General features: G+C 26.3%; 1 protein-coding gene across 2 annotated transcripts; it reads left to right on the top strand.

The window, feature by feature from the left end:
- The first annotated feature begins 117 nt into the window (after positions 1-117).
- On the top strand, positions 118-15,850 carry LOC107456020 (CCA tRNA nucleotidyltransferase 1, mitochondrial). Of its 2 annotated transcripts, none has more exons than XM_043051179.3 (8): positions 118-232; positions 4,786-5,158; positions 7,200-7,394; positions 9,283-9,409; positions 10,677-10,762; positions 11,699-11,806; positions 14,037-14,149; positions 15,421-15,850. In XM_043051179.3, the coding sequence occupies exons 2-8, from the start codon at positions 4,822-4,824 to the stop codon at positions 15,814-15,816; spliced, it is 1,362 nt and encodes a 453-aa protein (XP_042907113.1). In that variant the 5' UTR covers positions 118-232; positions 4,786-4,821; the 3' UTR covers positions 15,817-15,850. The 2 variants fall into 2 exon arrangements, with proteins under 2 accessions (XP_042907113.1, XP_042907112.1); XM_043051178.3 differs by having other exon boundaries at positions 167-376.
- The last annotated feature ends 523 nt before the right edge of the window (positions 15,851-16,373 follow it).

Below are 16,373 nucleotides of genomic sequence, written 5' to 3'. Positions count from 1 at the left end.
TCCATAAATTTTTTTTTTCAATTTTAACATTTGTCATGAAATAAAAAGTTCATGCTGAGAAGTTTTTAAATTTTTATTTAAATTTTAATTTTGAAGATAGTTTAAAACAAAATTAAAATCACGTGTAGAGTTATTTTTATCATATTAACTCTAACCATGAGAAATCGGTTGTTTTGGAAGAATTCCGTTTGTTTTGTTTTCTGAAATCTTATCGTGAACACCGGATTGTGCTGTTAGTTTCACTTAGTTTTATTTAATTATAAATTCAAGATCATTTTCATTCAGTTCGGAATATATTTTTAAAAATCTTTAATTGGCGTTGATTATTTAAAAAAAAATCAGTCTCTTATTTCTTTTTATAGAACAAATATGCTAAGTAAATATATTTTCTTAAATTTAAAATGTTTATAGTCCGATTCCTAATATTTCCTGATAATACTTTTTTAATTTCTGTGTAAATTTAATTTTAAACATCTTACATTTCTGGATATAATTTTGTTGTTGCAAACAACTTGGTTGTATTGGGGATATATTTGCATATCATAGCATTTTAAAATCTCTTGAAATGATCAATCTCTAGATGTGCACGTCTTTACTGGAACTAAATAATAAGTGTTTGAATGAAACATAATTGTTTGCATTTGAAGCTAATCCTTAGCAATAACTACCAGTTTCTAATAGATATGTTACTAAATATTAAGCAGTATGATGCAATGATATATTTGATGGTGTAATTTTGACCTCCTTTATATTCATGTAGTATTGTATAATCCTATGTATTTTTTCCTATCATTGTATAATCCTAAGTATTCTTTAAGGTTACTTTGAGCTATTAATTGAATTGAGTTAATTGTTGGAGATAAATAAACTTGATAGAATTTAAAGTATTACTACATTTTGGGTCATGCATTTTCTACTTACAAGATAAAATATATTTCAATTATTCAGACAATATAAGGATATATACCTATCTATACGTATTTGTGCTTACTATCATTGCTTTATGTACAAAATGGTTCTATCCTATTTATACGTATTTGTGCCTACAATCATTGGTTTATCTACCAAAAGGTATGTCTCAAATGGTTTATGTACTTGCAAAAATAAAAAAATATGTATACGGCTTTGCAGGGGGCAGCTAAGAGATATACCATTTAAGTTAGTCTCCTTTGGTGTTTTCCTTTTAGGTTTTCGCATGCCTTAGTCCGGTAGTCTTAAAAGCAACTTGGCAACTTCTTCAGATGCTGTATGGAGATTTTCCTAACAATGTGAATTTTCAAGATGTTGATACAAAGTGAAAATAAAATTAAACTGAAAACCCATGCTTATTATTCTAATTGCTTTTGCAATTAATTATTAGCAATTCTCTAATGGATAAAATATTTTTAAATTTAGAATATAAAATTAAAAACTGTTTGGCAATTATTCTGGATCATTTAAATTTAACTAAGAAAAAATAAATTCTATATTCATTTTGAAATATTATATCAAATATATTAAAGTATTACTCTAAATATAGACAGGTCACTAAAGACTGAAAAGGGTCCTATCTTCTAAAAAAAGAGTTTTCTTCAGCTCACTTAAAAGATTTATACTATGCAAAATTCTTTTTTTTTTTTGTTACAAAATCAGTTAAACATTACCACAATAAATTTGTTTACTCTATAAATGGATCTAAAATTACTAAAATCCTCACATTTTTAAAAATTTTCTGCATTCTTCAAATTTTTAATTTTGTCTATTGTTTCATTTTATAAAAAGAAATTCAAAATTTTCAAAATCATTTGAAATCTATAAGTGCAAAAAAGCCTTTTCTAACAAATTCACATATAATTAATTGTAAAATTTTTGCAAAGAGAGCACACCAAAAAGCGATTATTCAAATGCATGATTAGAAATATTGAGTTCTTGAAAATACTTAGATGAAAATAGCAAAGAATCTATAGCATTAATAACTGCTGAAAAACAGTTGTAAAATCATGTAGCCAGGATCGAGAACATTTCCTTTTGGGGTACGCAGCGAGAAACCAAATGGGGGGCTGCATGCAACTTTAACTCCTACTGTGCTTTGAATGAGCCCTAAGTAGTTTTAGGTTTGTCAAGAGTAAGTTAATTCAAATTTTATTATTTGTTTATATTAAATATAAAATAAAATGGCCAGCAAGTAAAAAAATATTAACAAAAAAGAGTTGAATTTACTTTTGCCCCTACGGCAGAAATTTTTCTGTCTTTCTGCAACATCTTCTCTCTAGTACTAATACCTTTCTGAAAGGCATTTTTAATAGTAGCAAATATATATGTTACTAACTTAAAGTAACAGAGGCACTTTCTGTTTACAAAAAAAGAAGAGAAGCTTCGTGTATAAAATGGAACAGTATATATATTTTTTAATTATAAATGCGAGAATTTTTTTTAAATTTACGTATAAAAGAATACTTCTATCCAGAGCCGGATCATACCTTTCGTAGGCCCTAGGCATAGCCGTTTTTGGGCCCTCCCCTCCTTCCCCCACTCCTCCCCTCTTTTCAAAATATATGCCAAAATTTTCTTGCATATTTTTTTTTTACATTTTTATTAATATGGATTTTAATTTACACAATAATTTATTACCGAAAAATATGATATTTTCAGGGAAGACATTTACGCGCTATAGCGCGTAAAATACGCAAAAAATTGAAATCGGACGCAAAAAAATGATCGCTACGCGTCCCGCGGGATGCGTAAATTTTTGAAGAAAGTTTAAAAATTTCCCGACTTTTTAATCTTTGATATCGAAACATTTTAATAAAATCGAAAAATTGGGACGCAAAAAATAAATCTGTATGCATCCTCGGTATTAAAAAAAAAAAAAAAAACCCTGTCTCCAGAGTTAGACCAACACATGTTAGACACACAGGTGGGAAACCAGTTCTATGACTCAAAATGTTGACCATTATAGCACTTAGAGGAGATATTAGGGTAGAGAGAGCTAGTCTATTGTTTGGGCTCTGAAAACTTGTTCCAAGATGGGGGTTTCCATTTTGGCGAAAAATTCATAGCTGGCGGTCGCATCGTACAGGAATATTTTCAAGAGTACTAAAGATTTTTTCTCTCTTTTATTTTATTTTGAATGCTTTCCCAATTTTATTCGTGATTGTAAAAGATAAGCTTTCAAATAAAAATACATTATAGGATGTGTGCTACATTTAGTTATTTTCTTTTAATTTCTTAATCTTAAAAAGCTAATAACATATTATTTAAGTATGACTTTGCCAGACAATGAAATAAAAATAATGATTTAAACGATAGTTAAAAAAGGCACTAGCATAAATATTAAAACCCGGAACAAGGCAAAATCAACGGAATTCAAAAAAAAAAAAAAAAAAAAAAAACCTAATGATAAAATTTATGAATAGAAAGAATTAATTTATTGAGTGCGAAATTTATCGCGAAAAGAAAAAAAATCAAACATAGTGGAATCAGAAAAACAAAACTGTAATCTGCTTCATAAAATAATCCTATGTTTAAATTAATAAACAATTCTCCTCTTATTTTATTTTTTTTTTTTTTGTTGATAAAAACAACATTTTTAATTACTGCAGATGTGATTCCACACCAAGAAAAACCGCAACCAATTGATACCGCATTTCCAAAGAATGAGAATTTATTCAAAAGAAAAAGATTTTATTTTTATTAGTTGATGTCAAATAAATATATTTTTCTTTTTCTGTTCACTGATATGCATGCAATGCATTTTCCCCACCCCCCTCGTAAATCAAGCAGAAAACGAAATCAGCATGCCACACCCTTGAGTTTGATTGACGGCCTAAAGGAAAAAATAAAACATTCCTCCCTTCCCTGCCTTCAAGGTCACAGAGGAAATGACGTTTCTCTGGGTAAACGGGGAAAAAAATTTTCCCCTTCCTTACATTTTCCTCTACTCAACTTCAAGGATGAGTCCAAATTCCGCTTTTTTCGTTCTAGTTTAAAATGGTGGGAAAATCGAGCAAAATTTTTCCCGGTTTTCTGGTTTCCCGGTTATCTGGATACAGGATAAATGGTTCTCTACTGTATTTGTTTAAAAATTTATGTAAAGGACCCATTTTTTTTCAAAAGGACCCAGTTTTTTAAAAGTCATGGGTCCCAGGGACCCGGGATTTTGAAAGCCTAGTGTCTTCCCTGTATTTTTATTTGTATCTTCATAATTTTGTGCAAAATACACTTGTTGTTTAAAGCTAAATTATTTTTGTCAAAAAAATTTTTTCTCCCAAGTTTTTCTTAGGCCCTAGGCACGTGCCAAGTGTTTCTATAGGTTAATCCGGCCCTGCTTCTAACATATATTCTCCTGTTCTAAAAAAAAAATATTTGTATAATAAGCTTTTTAAATTTTTGCAATTTGAAAATTACATTTTATAATACCAATCTGAAATTCTAACTAAAGCCAGTCATTGAGGAATTTTTTTATTCTCAAAGAAAAGTTTTAAAGAAAATATCACGGATGCTTCTTCCTACTCCGATATGCAAGAAAGGAATTTTTTGAAAATAATTCTGCAGAAAAGAAAAGAAAAACATTTCAAAAAATTCTGCAGTTAAGAATTAACCAAACTTTTTTGCTTCCCAAATAAAAAATATTTCAGCAAGAACTCGGATAAGTTCTGCGACAATGTCGCCGTGTTACCACGATTGTGCTATGGGGTCCCCAGCTAACCAAATAATAATAATAATGAACTTTGTGTGTCTTGATAATATGAAAAAACTCCTTCAAAAACTAATTTTAATTATTGAAAACTTTTTTTTTTCCGGCAGGTATATTTTGAGATGAAATGTGAAGGCTTTCTTTGAATGTTATTAATGAAGATAAGTTTACTCAAGCAGATCCTTCATATAAGGCAGTTCTTATCTGTCAGTATTAGATACACAGCTATTAACCTGAAACTATCTACAGCAGTGAAAAGACCAGATTCAAAACTGAATACCATGAAGCTTGACTCTCCTCAGTTCCATGCAATATTCACCCCCGAAGTGAATGGCTTATCAGAATTGTTTCAAAAATATGGTTATGGACTTCGAATGGCAGGAGGAGCTGTTAGAGACCTCTTGATGCACAAACATCCTGAAGATCTTGATTTTGCTACTACTGCAACACCCGAGGAAATGAAAAAAATGTTTGGAGCAGAAGGTATAAAAAATTTTATGGCTGGACAGTAAAACCTGTGTAAGTTGACCACTTTCGGTGTATTTTATAGTGGTCAGCTTCAGAATTGGAGTTTTTGCCAGGACAGTGGCAAAAACTGGTAAAAACCGGCAAAAACCAAATTATCTAAATAGCTGATTAAATATCATTACAAAATACTTGAAACAAATTTAACTCAATCATAAGGAATAATAATTTTGATGCATTACATGAAAAAATTGTTTTTAACATATTAATAATTAATATAATGGTAATAATTTTTAAAAGATTGAAAGTTTGTGATCTCTTTTCATTTTAGAATCCTAAAATAAATGTTTTTTTACAAATAAATAAATATTATTATTTGCATAATATTATTATTTATTATAAAAACTTATTATTTGTACAATAATTAACTACACATGTTGATAGATATTTTATGTTTTAAATTATAGTAATATTAATTTAAAATAAGTTCATTTCACTGGAAAAATAGAATAATCACAAATTTTCCAATCGATAATGTTTTAAACTACTAAAATGATATATTATTACATTATCATTTAATTATGGAATAATAATTTTGTTAATTTTTTTGTAATTATTTATATTTATAGTATATATTTCAATTTTAGGAATAATTTTGTATCAAAAATGTGTTTTTGTCCTCTCATCTTGGAAAATATAGGTTTTTGCCAATTTGCTTGGCAAAAACCTATTTTTGCCAGGACGGTTTTTACCGGTATTTACCATGGTTTTTTCCACCTGTGGCAAAATCTTGCCAACCCTGGTCAGCTTATATGGGGATGAGTTATAGTGTTTTTCTTCTTATTTTTATGTATATCATTTAAATTTCATTCAAATTCTTTTTACTAATTAAAAAAAAAAGGAAACAATATAATGCAGGCATCGCAGAATAGGATTTAAGTTAACTTTAATACTGTTTCACCAAATTAGTTGAATTCTAATGCCTAACATAATAATGTAGAAAATGTCAAAAAGAATTATTTTTTTTAAAGGACATTTTCTATTTCAGCGGTCAACTTACAAAACAAGTGATCAGGTTATAGAGGTTCAGCTCTTTTTTATTATAAAGAATTAATTTGGTTCTTGATAATAGAGATCAACTTCAAAGAGTGTTCAGCTTGTCAAATTTCACTGCAAATGCGAAGGTAGTTAGGCGTAATGCATCCATAACTGGTGTTTCATATTGATTTTGCATTAATGTTTCTAGCCATTATTTAATTAATAAAACTATTCGTGTGATTTTTTACTTTCAAAATATTGTTAATTAAATTGTCCAATATTTTTATTAGAATAAATTGATAAAAATAGAGTAAAAGTAAATGAGTATGTATTGGTCGGTGCCCACATTTATAATTTTAAGCATACTTTTAATAACAAGTTAATCCATTGTTCATTTGAATATTTGAATAATTTTACTTATGTGGCCTAATTTATGGGTTTTACTTTCTAAATGTTATTAATTCATTTTATGTGTTCTTTGTTTTGTTGTTTTATGGGAAAAACAAGCATCTGCAGAGGTCTGTCCAGGCCAAATTTACCTACCGTTTAGCAGTATCTTCGCAAATTCAATTTTAGGAAAAACGGTAGTTTCACAAAATACTTTTTCTTAAAATTTTATTTTTTATCCCATAAGAAACAATAAATCCATACTTTTGTGTTAATTTTTTAATATAATTTTTAATTTTAACAAATTATGTTTAAATTTTCACAAAATAGGTACCTCTCAGAGAAACCTAGACAGACCCCTGATCTGAGTATTTGACTTTTAAATTTTTACATTTTAATTACATGTTTACTTCTTTTTCATATTACAAACCGGGTTTTCATTATTGAAATGCCTAAATTTTTTTGAAGGTTGGAATGAGTGTATGGGGGATACACCTAATCTAAATTTTAATTTAAATGTATGTAATTAATGTTAATTGTTCAATTTTTATTTTTATTCCTAGTATTTTATTTCTGAAAATATTAGTAGAACTTTAAAAAGATTGAATACTGATTGAAATTTGATTTGCTTTAGGTATTCGAATGCTTCATCGCAAAGGGGAAGCTCATGGTACAGTTACTATACGCTTGAATGATAAACAAAATTTTGAAATAACTACTCTCCGAATCGACACCAGTACTGATGGCAGGCATGCTGAAGTAAAATTCACCACTGATTGGGAATTAGATGCAGGACGAAGAGACCTTACTATAAATGCTATGTTTTTAGGTATGATATTATTTATTCTTGAATTATAATATTTATGAGGCTTTTAATGTGTGTACTAGTAAAATTCACCAGGTACTGAAAGTTTAATTCAAAGTGAAAAATTAAATAATCTTAGTACATATTTAACTACAATGCTAAAAAAATCAAATAAAAATTTTTTTTAATTTAAATCTTTTTTTTTAAACTTTTTTTTTTTAAATTTTTGAATGGATATCTAGCATTGAATGTTTTAAGGTTCGTAAACTTAATAAGATTATTTTTAAAAAAATGTAACTTATGCGTGTTTTAGTTTATGTAGTTAATAATAGACACATGTGAAACAGAACTTGTTAAAGGGTTATTTTTTCTTTATATTCTCTCTGTATCTAATTAGTAAAAGATTATATAAACTTCACACAAGAAATTTTAAATATGAGGAATTAATGTAATGCTGAAAAAATTTTTTACTGAATTCAGGTATTCATAACTTTTACAACAAAAATTTTTTTGTGTACTCCCAAGCACATATAAGCTGTTTATATTGACTTTCATTTGTCTGTTAGTTTTTAGTACATGTGATAGGGTTTGTATAAATTTTTTTTTTAATTACAGTTAAAAGCTCTGAATTTTAAATCGGATACTAAGTCTTAAAGGTTAACACTGATAAAAACATGCATTGATGAATAAAAAGATAATAATAAATAAATAGTAATTAACTTCAATTTGTATCCAGTAACATTTTGTTATTACTCAAAAGACATTTAAGTAACTAAAGATTAGTAAGTATCATAAACTGAATGTCACTAGTAATATATGTATATGAAATTAAAATGTTAGCCGTTGATAAATTAAACTTCCTCTTTGAAATATAAAAATGTGTCTTCTATTTTTTTTTTTAATTTCGTTTTTTATTTAATTTTTTAACATAAACCACTGGGGGCTTAGCAAATGGGCTAAATTGGGAGAATGTTTCTCCTCAATGCACTATTCCCCCATTCTAAGCTATCCTAAACATAACAGGATAATAAAAAAATAGATATATTTTTTTTCTTCAAGTTTAAGAATTTTTGAACAGATCTTCAATTTTTAATAAAATCTTTTTCTTTCCTTCTTTCTTTCTTTTTTTATTATTTTTATTTGTTATTTATTTTTGTAAAGAAAAAGAAATTTAGTCATTGAAAAAATTTCATTTTTAGTTTTACTGCTGAAAATCATTTCCAAAGTCTGACAAATTATGTTTATAAATTTATTTTCACTTAAATAATTTATATAAATTTTTTTCTTAATAATAATCTAATTTAAATTGTTGTTCGCCCTGTTATATATAGTCAATTTTCATACATGATCTAACTTGCTATTTTTATCTATTACTATAATGATTCAGCATTACTTAATTTTTAATTCTAACCAAAATTCTGTTTTGTTCGTAATCTTTTTTTTTTAGCAAAAGTCTTACCAAATTAGGAGGTGAGTTTAAAACAAAGAAATATTATTTTGATACAAATGTATTATATTTGTTATTTTATTATTTGATATAAGAGTTAATATAAGTTGCAGTGTAGTTGTTAACTGGATTAAACCACAGTTGTTTGATTAAGAAATCTTAATATGAATGTTAGGTTTTTAGATCTTATTTGTATGATAGTAAATAAATAAATTTTTTTCTTCTATTATTTAAGTTCCAACTTTAGAATTTAGCTAATATATAATATAAATATGTTTTTACAAATGATTCAGTACTGTTTATTTGACTGTTTTAGGTAGGTGCTTTTAGTTTGTAAAGTTGTTTTTTTTTTATATGAAATAAATAAATGACTGTTAATTAAAAGTAGCTGCTTAAGTGTCAGAAATTATCAGTCATTTTTATTTTTGTGTTATATTACATGTAGTTTATTTTATTTGCTTATAGGCTTAGACGGTACCATATACGATTATTTTAATGGTAAAAAGGATTTAGAAGATAAATGTATTCGTTTTGTCGGGGATCCAAATGGAAGAATTCAGGAAGATTATTTGAGAATTCTTAGATACTTTAGGCAAGTTGCTTTGTCTTAATGCTTCAATATTTAGATTTTTTTTTTCAGTATTTAATAAATTGCACTATTATAGACCAATATAAAAATGTTTTTTTTTTTGTTTTTTTTAATATCCTTTTTATTTAAAAAAAATATTATTGAAATTAACAGCATTGAATCAAGAGTATTGTAATAAAGCAATTAAAATATGCATACTGTTTATTATAAAATTTTATTATAAATGTTTATTATAAAATTTTTGCATTAGCAAAGAATAATATTCATTTTCTTCAAAGAAGAAGCATTCATATCAAAGAAGAGGCAATGCTGAAAAATACCTCCAACAATAAATGTAACAATTTTTAAATAGCTAAATTGTTAAAGGGTCATTTTAAGAAATTTAAATAACTTGAGCTGAACCTTCAATTTTGTGTTTATTGACTTGTATTAAACTGTATTAAGAGTTTAATTTATTGTAAGTGTGCAATATTTTATAGTAAAAATGATTGTATAATTGTAATAATTATTAAGTATAATTATTGCAATTTCTTTCCATTATTGATTATTTACATATCTGATGCCAAGTTGCTTGTTGAAGGTTTTTTATGGTCAGTTCTAAATGTTTTCTTTGGCACTATGTCAATGGATAAAATTCTGTGTCTCCCAAAAATGGTGATTAATAGAGGTGCCTTGTCTGGGCAATTTTATTATGATATGTATTTGGCAATTATTATTTGAGTAATAGGTATTACTGCATTATCATAAAATATGATAATCTTAATGTATGACAATTTTTATTTGGATGTTACATTTCAACACATGTTTTCTATATTTTCTTTAACGATTATTTTTGTAATAAACTATTTATCTTAATTCTTTTTAAAATTTAATGAGACGTTTTTACATAAAAAATCTGCAGCTGGTTTTTACCATAAAAAAAATTAAAGTGTTTAAGATAATACTAACATAAAAATCATATAAATAACTATCCTCTATTCAGTTATGTACATAGACTCTATTAAGCTATAGTTTTAAAAATAGGTTTTTAATAAAAAGAAAAAAAAGGATTGTATGAACAAACATGGAAAATATATTTAATTCTAAGTTGAAAAAATCATATTTAATACACTCCAAAACTGCTTCTTAATACATAATCGTTTCCCATTTAGATTCTACATATTTTATTGTAAGTAAAAGCTGAATATCAAAAATAACAAATAATAGAGTGCTAATAAATGTTTTTATAATAAAATGCTTGATGTATTTTTTTTATTTCAATTTATTTTAGATTTTATGGAAGAATTGCTAGTCAACCAGATTGCCATGATATTCAAATATTAGAAGCAATTAGAAGTAATGCTGAAGGCCTAGGAAGTATGTTAATTCTGAAGCTTTTTATTATTATTATTACAAGTAGTATTATACCATAATATAAATTGTCTGCATTGTATAAAAAAATCTATATTTATTTATTGAGTATATTAAATCTTTAGCTCTTGTTCTAATAACCATAGTATATTTGTATAAATATCTATGTTTATTTAATAAGTATATTAAATTTTCAGCTCATATTCTAATGAAACCATAATGTATTTGTCTGCATTGTGTAAATATCTATGTTTATTTAATGAGTATGTTAAATTTTCAACTCATATTCTAATGATGCCTTTATATATTTATCAGCATTGTATAAATTTTTAAGTTTATTTAATAAGAGTATTAAATCTTCAGCTCTTATACTAATGAGGCCGTAATATATTTGTCTGCATTGTATAAATATCTATCTTGACTTAGTAAGTATATTGAATCTTTAGCTCATATTCTAATGAAATCATAATATATTCAATAAATAAAAAGTCACCTAGTCTGTTTTGTATGGATATCTACAATAGGCTTCTACACCCTAGGAAAATTTCAGGCTTAAACATAATACCAACATAAATATCCTCTTATAAATAACTATAATATAGAATCTATTCAGTAATAGATTTAAAAATGGGTATTTAATAAAATAAAATAAAAAGTGTATGAAGCCATAATATTCTTGTCTGCATTTTATAAATATATTTGCTTATTTAATATGTTTATTAAATCATCAGCTCATGTTCTAATGAAACCATAGTATATTTGTCTGAATTGTATAAATATCTATCTTAATTTAATAAGTATATTAAATCTTTAGTTTAATAATTATTAATTTAAAGATTCAATATTGGATAAAGATTGATATAATTTATCTTTAATCTTTATTAAATAAGTATTCTTCTTTTGAAGCTAAAATAAATTATATGCAAATTTATCTTTATTTAGAAATATCGGGTGAAAGAATATGGATGGAGTTAAAGAAAATTCTAAGTGGAAATTATGCCAAAGAAATTATGCTTCGAATGATTGATCTTGGAATCGCTCCTTTTATTGGTAAGGTTATTAACCTCCATTTAAAAACACTGCTTTTTATTTTGTAATTAATTGTTTTTGTTTCACTAAATTAGGGTTTGAACCAAGTTGTCAGTTACTTCAGATTTTTAGTATTGTTTGTGGATTTTATTCTTGCTGTATGATTATGTAAAATTCCGAAAATAAATAAATATCTTTTTATTTGCAGGTGTAGTTTATGAATTTGTGCATGATTGTTCATTTTAAATAATTTATGCATAAATTATAAATAAATCTTTGTTTTATTTTTCATTTGTGAAGGACATCATTTATTTCTTTAGAAATGGAATTCTTGGTAATCTTTCCAAACTTCATACATTGCTTAAGAGATAAAAGCTGTTCCCAAATTTAGTAGTCTATATTGTCAAAAACTGTCATGAAAATGCTATGAGATTTTTTAGGTCAATTATAAATTATTGCTCTTTCTAGTTTATAATTTAAACTGCGTTAGATTTCCTCGTTTTTCACTTACTAATATTTTTTTTCCAAATGAATTTTAATTGATTGATTGTAAGAAATTTTTAATTCATCTCGTTTTAAATCTGACTTAGAATCGTAAATGTTATCAAATTATAATATTAAATACACATTTATTAGTTAGTTCACTCTATTTTTTAAAGTTTCTTGTTTTGCCTAGTGTTGCAAAATGCTTTGCATAATATAAGTTAAATTAACTATTAATAAACTGTTGCTTAATTAAAGTTTTTATACTGTGTAGTTTTATGACTGTAATATAAAGTTTTAAATGGCTAAAAATTTTAGTCATATAAAAACCCATGCACATTCTGTTTGTTAATAATATTGCTAATCTGTCAATGACAAATAGAAGTAGCCTATATTTAAATAAATAGCAAAAGGAGTGTAACAAAGCTTTGATAGAAGTATTGCAACGGGGCCCATAAAGGCATTATTTGTAAATTATGAAATAATCTCATACTTTTTTAATTTTTTGTCGGAATGTAAGGATTTATGTTTTTTTATTTATTGTAATATTTGTATCATATCTCTTTTAATTAAAACTTATAATTGATAGTTTTTTTAAGTACTGCATTCTGAAAACATTAAATCTCTGAAAAAGAAATAAAAATTGTTTTAAAACAGTTTCATCAAGAATTTTTCAATCTGACAATGAGTCTGTTTCAAATTTGTTTTCATACTAACTTAGAGTAATTTAATTACAGTTTCATTATTCGATTGAACCTTTCTAAAAAATAAATTTTTGATATTCTTTGAAAGAAGAAAAAACATAAATAAAAATTTTATGAGGAGAAAATAAATCCATTTTGTTATAGCATCATTGAATTTTTCTCAGAAAAAAGTTTAAAACATTGGTCAAGTTTTTAATCTAACAATTATCATTATTAATTTTGTATTGTGAGTTTATTTAGAATTATCAATTTAAATTTCTTGCTTTTTTAATATACAAATCAAGTCACAATAATTACCATTGATAAATCAGTTTTGCTAACTGTGAATGTGTTTCTTTAATAATAATATTTTACTTATAAAAGAAATTGTTCTTAAAATTATTAATGTAAATTATGAAATTTGCTATTGTATTTGTTAAATGAAGGATTCTCTAAATCTGGGGTGCCTTTATGACCTTTTCCTTTTTTTTTTTTTTCTTTTCAATTTTCTTCTTTATTGCTTACATCAAGAATTTAGCTTGTCACAGTGTAGCATTCTGTATAGCCCATGTGTCACTGACTGTGCACTCAATCCAATCAGATTTTAATAAATTTTTACTCAGCTATAATTCAATATTAAGTTATTAATATTTTGTAACGTCACAGTAATTAATGTTTGGGGTTGAAAAGAGTGCGTAGCATTTTTAAAAAGTGCTTTAAGGTGCTTAATTTTCTATCTTTTAAACAGGGATTCTTTATTTGCCCTGCCAATTGTTGTTCTAAATTACAAAAAATGCAGCATTTTCAAAATTTTCTCTGCAATATTTATCAGAAACTAGTTATTTTATCATGATTATGCAAAGGTTTTGAAATAATTTTTGAATGTTATTGATTTTATGTTTATAAATTAAGAACTTTAAACGATAGTAAAAAATAATTTTTATTACTGCTCAGATCCTAATTATGAATTATTATTTTTATTTTTTTGAAAGTGATTAAAAGGTGCTTATTTTTTGTTGAAAAATCTGGCTATACACCCTGTTAAAGAATATTTAATAAAGGCATTATTTTGTTTCTCTTTTAAGGTTTGCCTGAGAATCCAAACATAAATGAATATAAAGAAGTGTGTGAGAGGAGTTACTCAATGAAGCCACATCCAGTTACTAGACTGACAGCTCTCTTAACTACGGAAGATGAGGTGAGTATTATAAAGCATTCAATATAGTTATATGGATTGGGAAGTTTTTGCTGCATGTGGGGGGGAAATTAAACAGTTGTGCAATAAATTTTGAAAACAACATTAAAATAGTTATTTCATCCAATAAAAATACATGCTAATTTTTCAATTATTTAATTTAAACTAGTTTTTGTAGAGGTAAAGTAACAAAACACTTTTTCGTGACAAAAACTATTATTACTATTTACTTTAAGAGGACACACAATTAATTTTTTCATTATTTAAAACTAAATTTAGTTTAATATAAATTGTAGATACAGTGCACTCCCGATTATCCGGGTTAATCACCGGGACAGGTCGCACGGACAATCGAAAAACCAGGATAATCCGAAAAATCCTTTTATTCAATATCAGTACAAAAAATATAAAAATTACTGACATTTGCATACATAACATCAAATTAAGAATTTTCCTTATTAAAAAATGTGTAATGCGTCTTCGCCATATATCGATACACAAATTTTACGAACCGCAGTAATGTCACTGTAATCAAATCCTCCCATATAATCTAATAAAGTTTCCACAGAGCAGCAGAATGAGAAATTGTATTTCATTCATTTACTACAACTTCTGCATCAGTTACTATCATTACTATTTGATTTAACAACATAACGATGTTTTCTTCATCAAGAATTTTCATAACGATGCAGTCAAATACTGGAAGCCAGGCTCACATGCATCACTTTGAAACCAATCTTCTAAATTTTCTTCATCAAGAATTTCGAAACCTTAGATTTCTTTTGGCTTGTTTGAGAATACTGTTATATATTTCTTGAACATCTGAAGAGGATTGTTCATCAAGCGGTATGATCTTTCTTCAAGATCAAGATAATGTAGACGATTTTACCTTTGACCATGCTGCTAATATTCCATATACTGCAATCCAATTACGAATATTGCTTCCAAAAACTTTGTAGTGTTATAACTTCATGAATCAAATTTTTTTAATCTTGAAAATGTTTCTCTTTATATTTTTTGTGTGACTCCGGAATGAGCACGGATAATCCGCGCACGGATAATCGAGAGTGTACTGTACTAATATTTATGTTGCAATAGAATAATATTGCAAAATTTAAATAACTAATAATAAATATATGAATGAAAGCTCTGCATAATATATAAGTCGTGAATGTGAAATTAACAATGAATATTACTAATTCATCTTTAAATGAAAATATGTTTAAATAATATTGCTAATTATTATTCTACATCCGTTTCTTTCTCTTTTTTAGGTGCAATCCTTACACTCTCGTATAAAATTTTCGAAATACGACAGGGATTTATCTCTCTTCATCATTAATAACAAAACCCTGGTAGGAAAACCACCCTTAAGGCCCTTTATATACTTATTATTTCAGTCAAAAAGCAAAGTATCTGATACTCACGAATGGTGCTGTGAAATTCTGAAGTATCGTGGTGAATTGTGCCTATGGAAAGAACTGAGTGAGCTGAAAATTCCCAAGTTCCCTGTCAGTGGCCACATTTTAGTGGAAAAGGGATTGAAACCAGGACCAGAGATGACAAATATTATGACTAACTTGAAAAATATTTGGATTGACAGTAATTTTAAAATGACAAAAGAAGAACTTTTAGATTATTTAGATAAAAATACTCATGGAGATTGTTAGTTATATACAAATTAATAAATTATATATATTTTTATTTTTGTATTTGTTATTTTGTATTTGCCAAAAAAATTCTTGTTTTTCTATGAGAATAGTAGTTTAACTTGTTTCTGTTACAATGGGAAATTTGAGTTTTCTTGAAGGGTAGAAAAGAATATTTCTGTCGCTGCCTCCAAAGGATAACAAAACAGTGGACGCAGATTAAATATTTTCTCTATGGTAAATATACAGTGGACAAAAAATATAGTCAACTAAGTATGCAGTGGCCGTTTAAATATCATATAAGCTGCAATTCTGTCTAGACTTTGAAAGTTTCATGTCCTTAGCACCCTAGACTCCCATTATTTCCAGGTTCTTTTTTATTTAAAAGTGTGTTTCTATTTGAAATAATATAAATCTTAACGTGAAATATATACTTAAAATAAGTAAATATTTTATATAAAATGAGTAATATAAGTAAATATAAAATAAGTAATATAAGTCAATATTTTATGATTGAGTAAAAAAAAAAAAAAATTATTGTTAGATTTTTTTTCGAGTTTGGTTTATTTTTGCCTACA

The sequence above is a fragment of the Parasteatoda tepidariorum genome, chromosome 10, assembly GCF_982258835.1.
Source record: "Parasteatoda tepidariorum strain Cologne lab strain chromosome 10, Ptep-v5.0, whole genome shotgun sequence".
Taxonomy (NCBI): Eukaryota; Metazoa; Arthropoda; class Arachnida; order Araneae; family Theridiidae; genus Parasteatoda; species Parasteatoda tepidariorum.
This window is presented reverse-complemented; position numbering and strand designations above follow the sequence as displayed.

What these genes read in the sequence shown, in the direction of transcription:
- LOC107456020 (XM_043051179.3), top strand. Translation starts at nt 4,822, where the DNA reads ATGTTATTAATGAAGATAAGTTTACTCAAGCAGATCCTTCATATAAGG. An exon ending in TATAAATGCTATGTTTTTAG is followed by an intron (nt 7,395 to 9,282) that starts GTATGATATTAT and finishes ATTTGCTTATAG; the next exon opens with GCTTAGACGGTACCATATAC. An exon ending in TAATGCTGAAGGCCTAGGAA is followed by an intron (nt 10,763 to 11,698) that starts GTATGTTAATTC and finishes ATCTTTATTTAG; the next exon opens with AAATATCGGGTGAAAGAATA.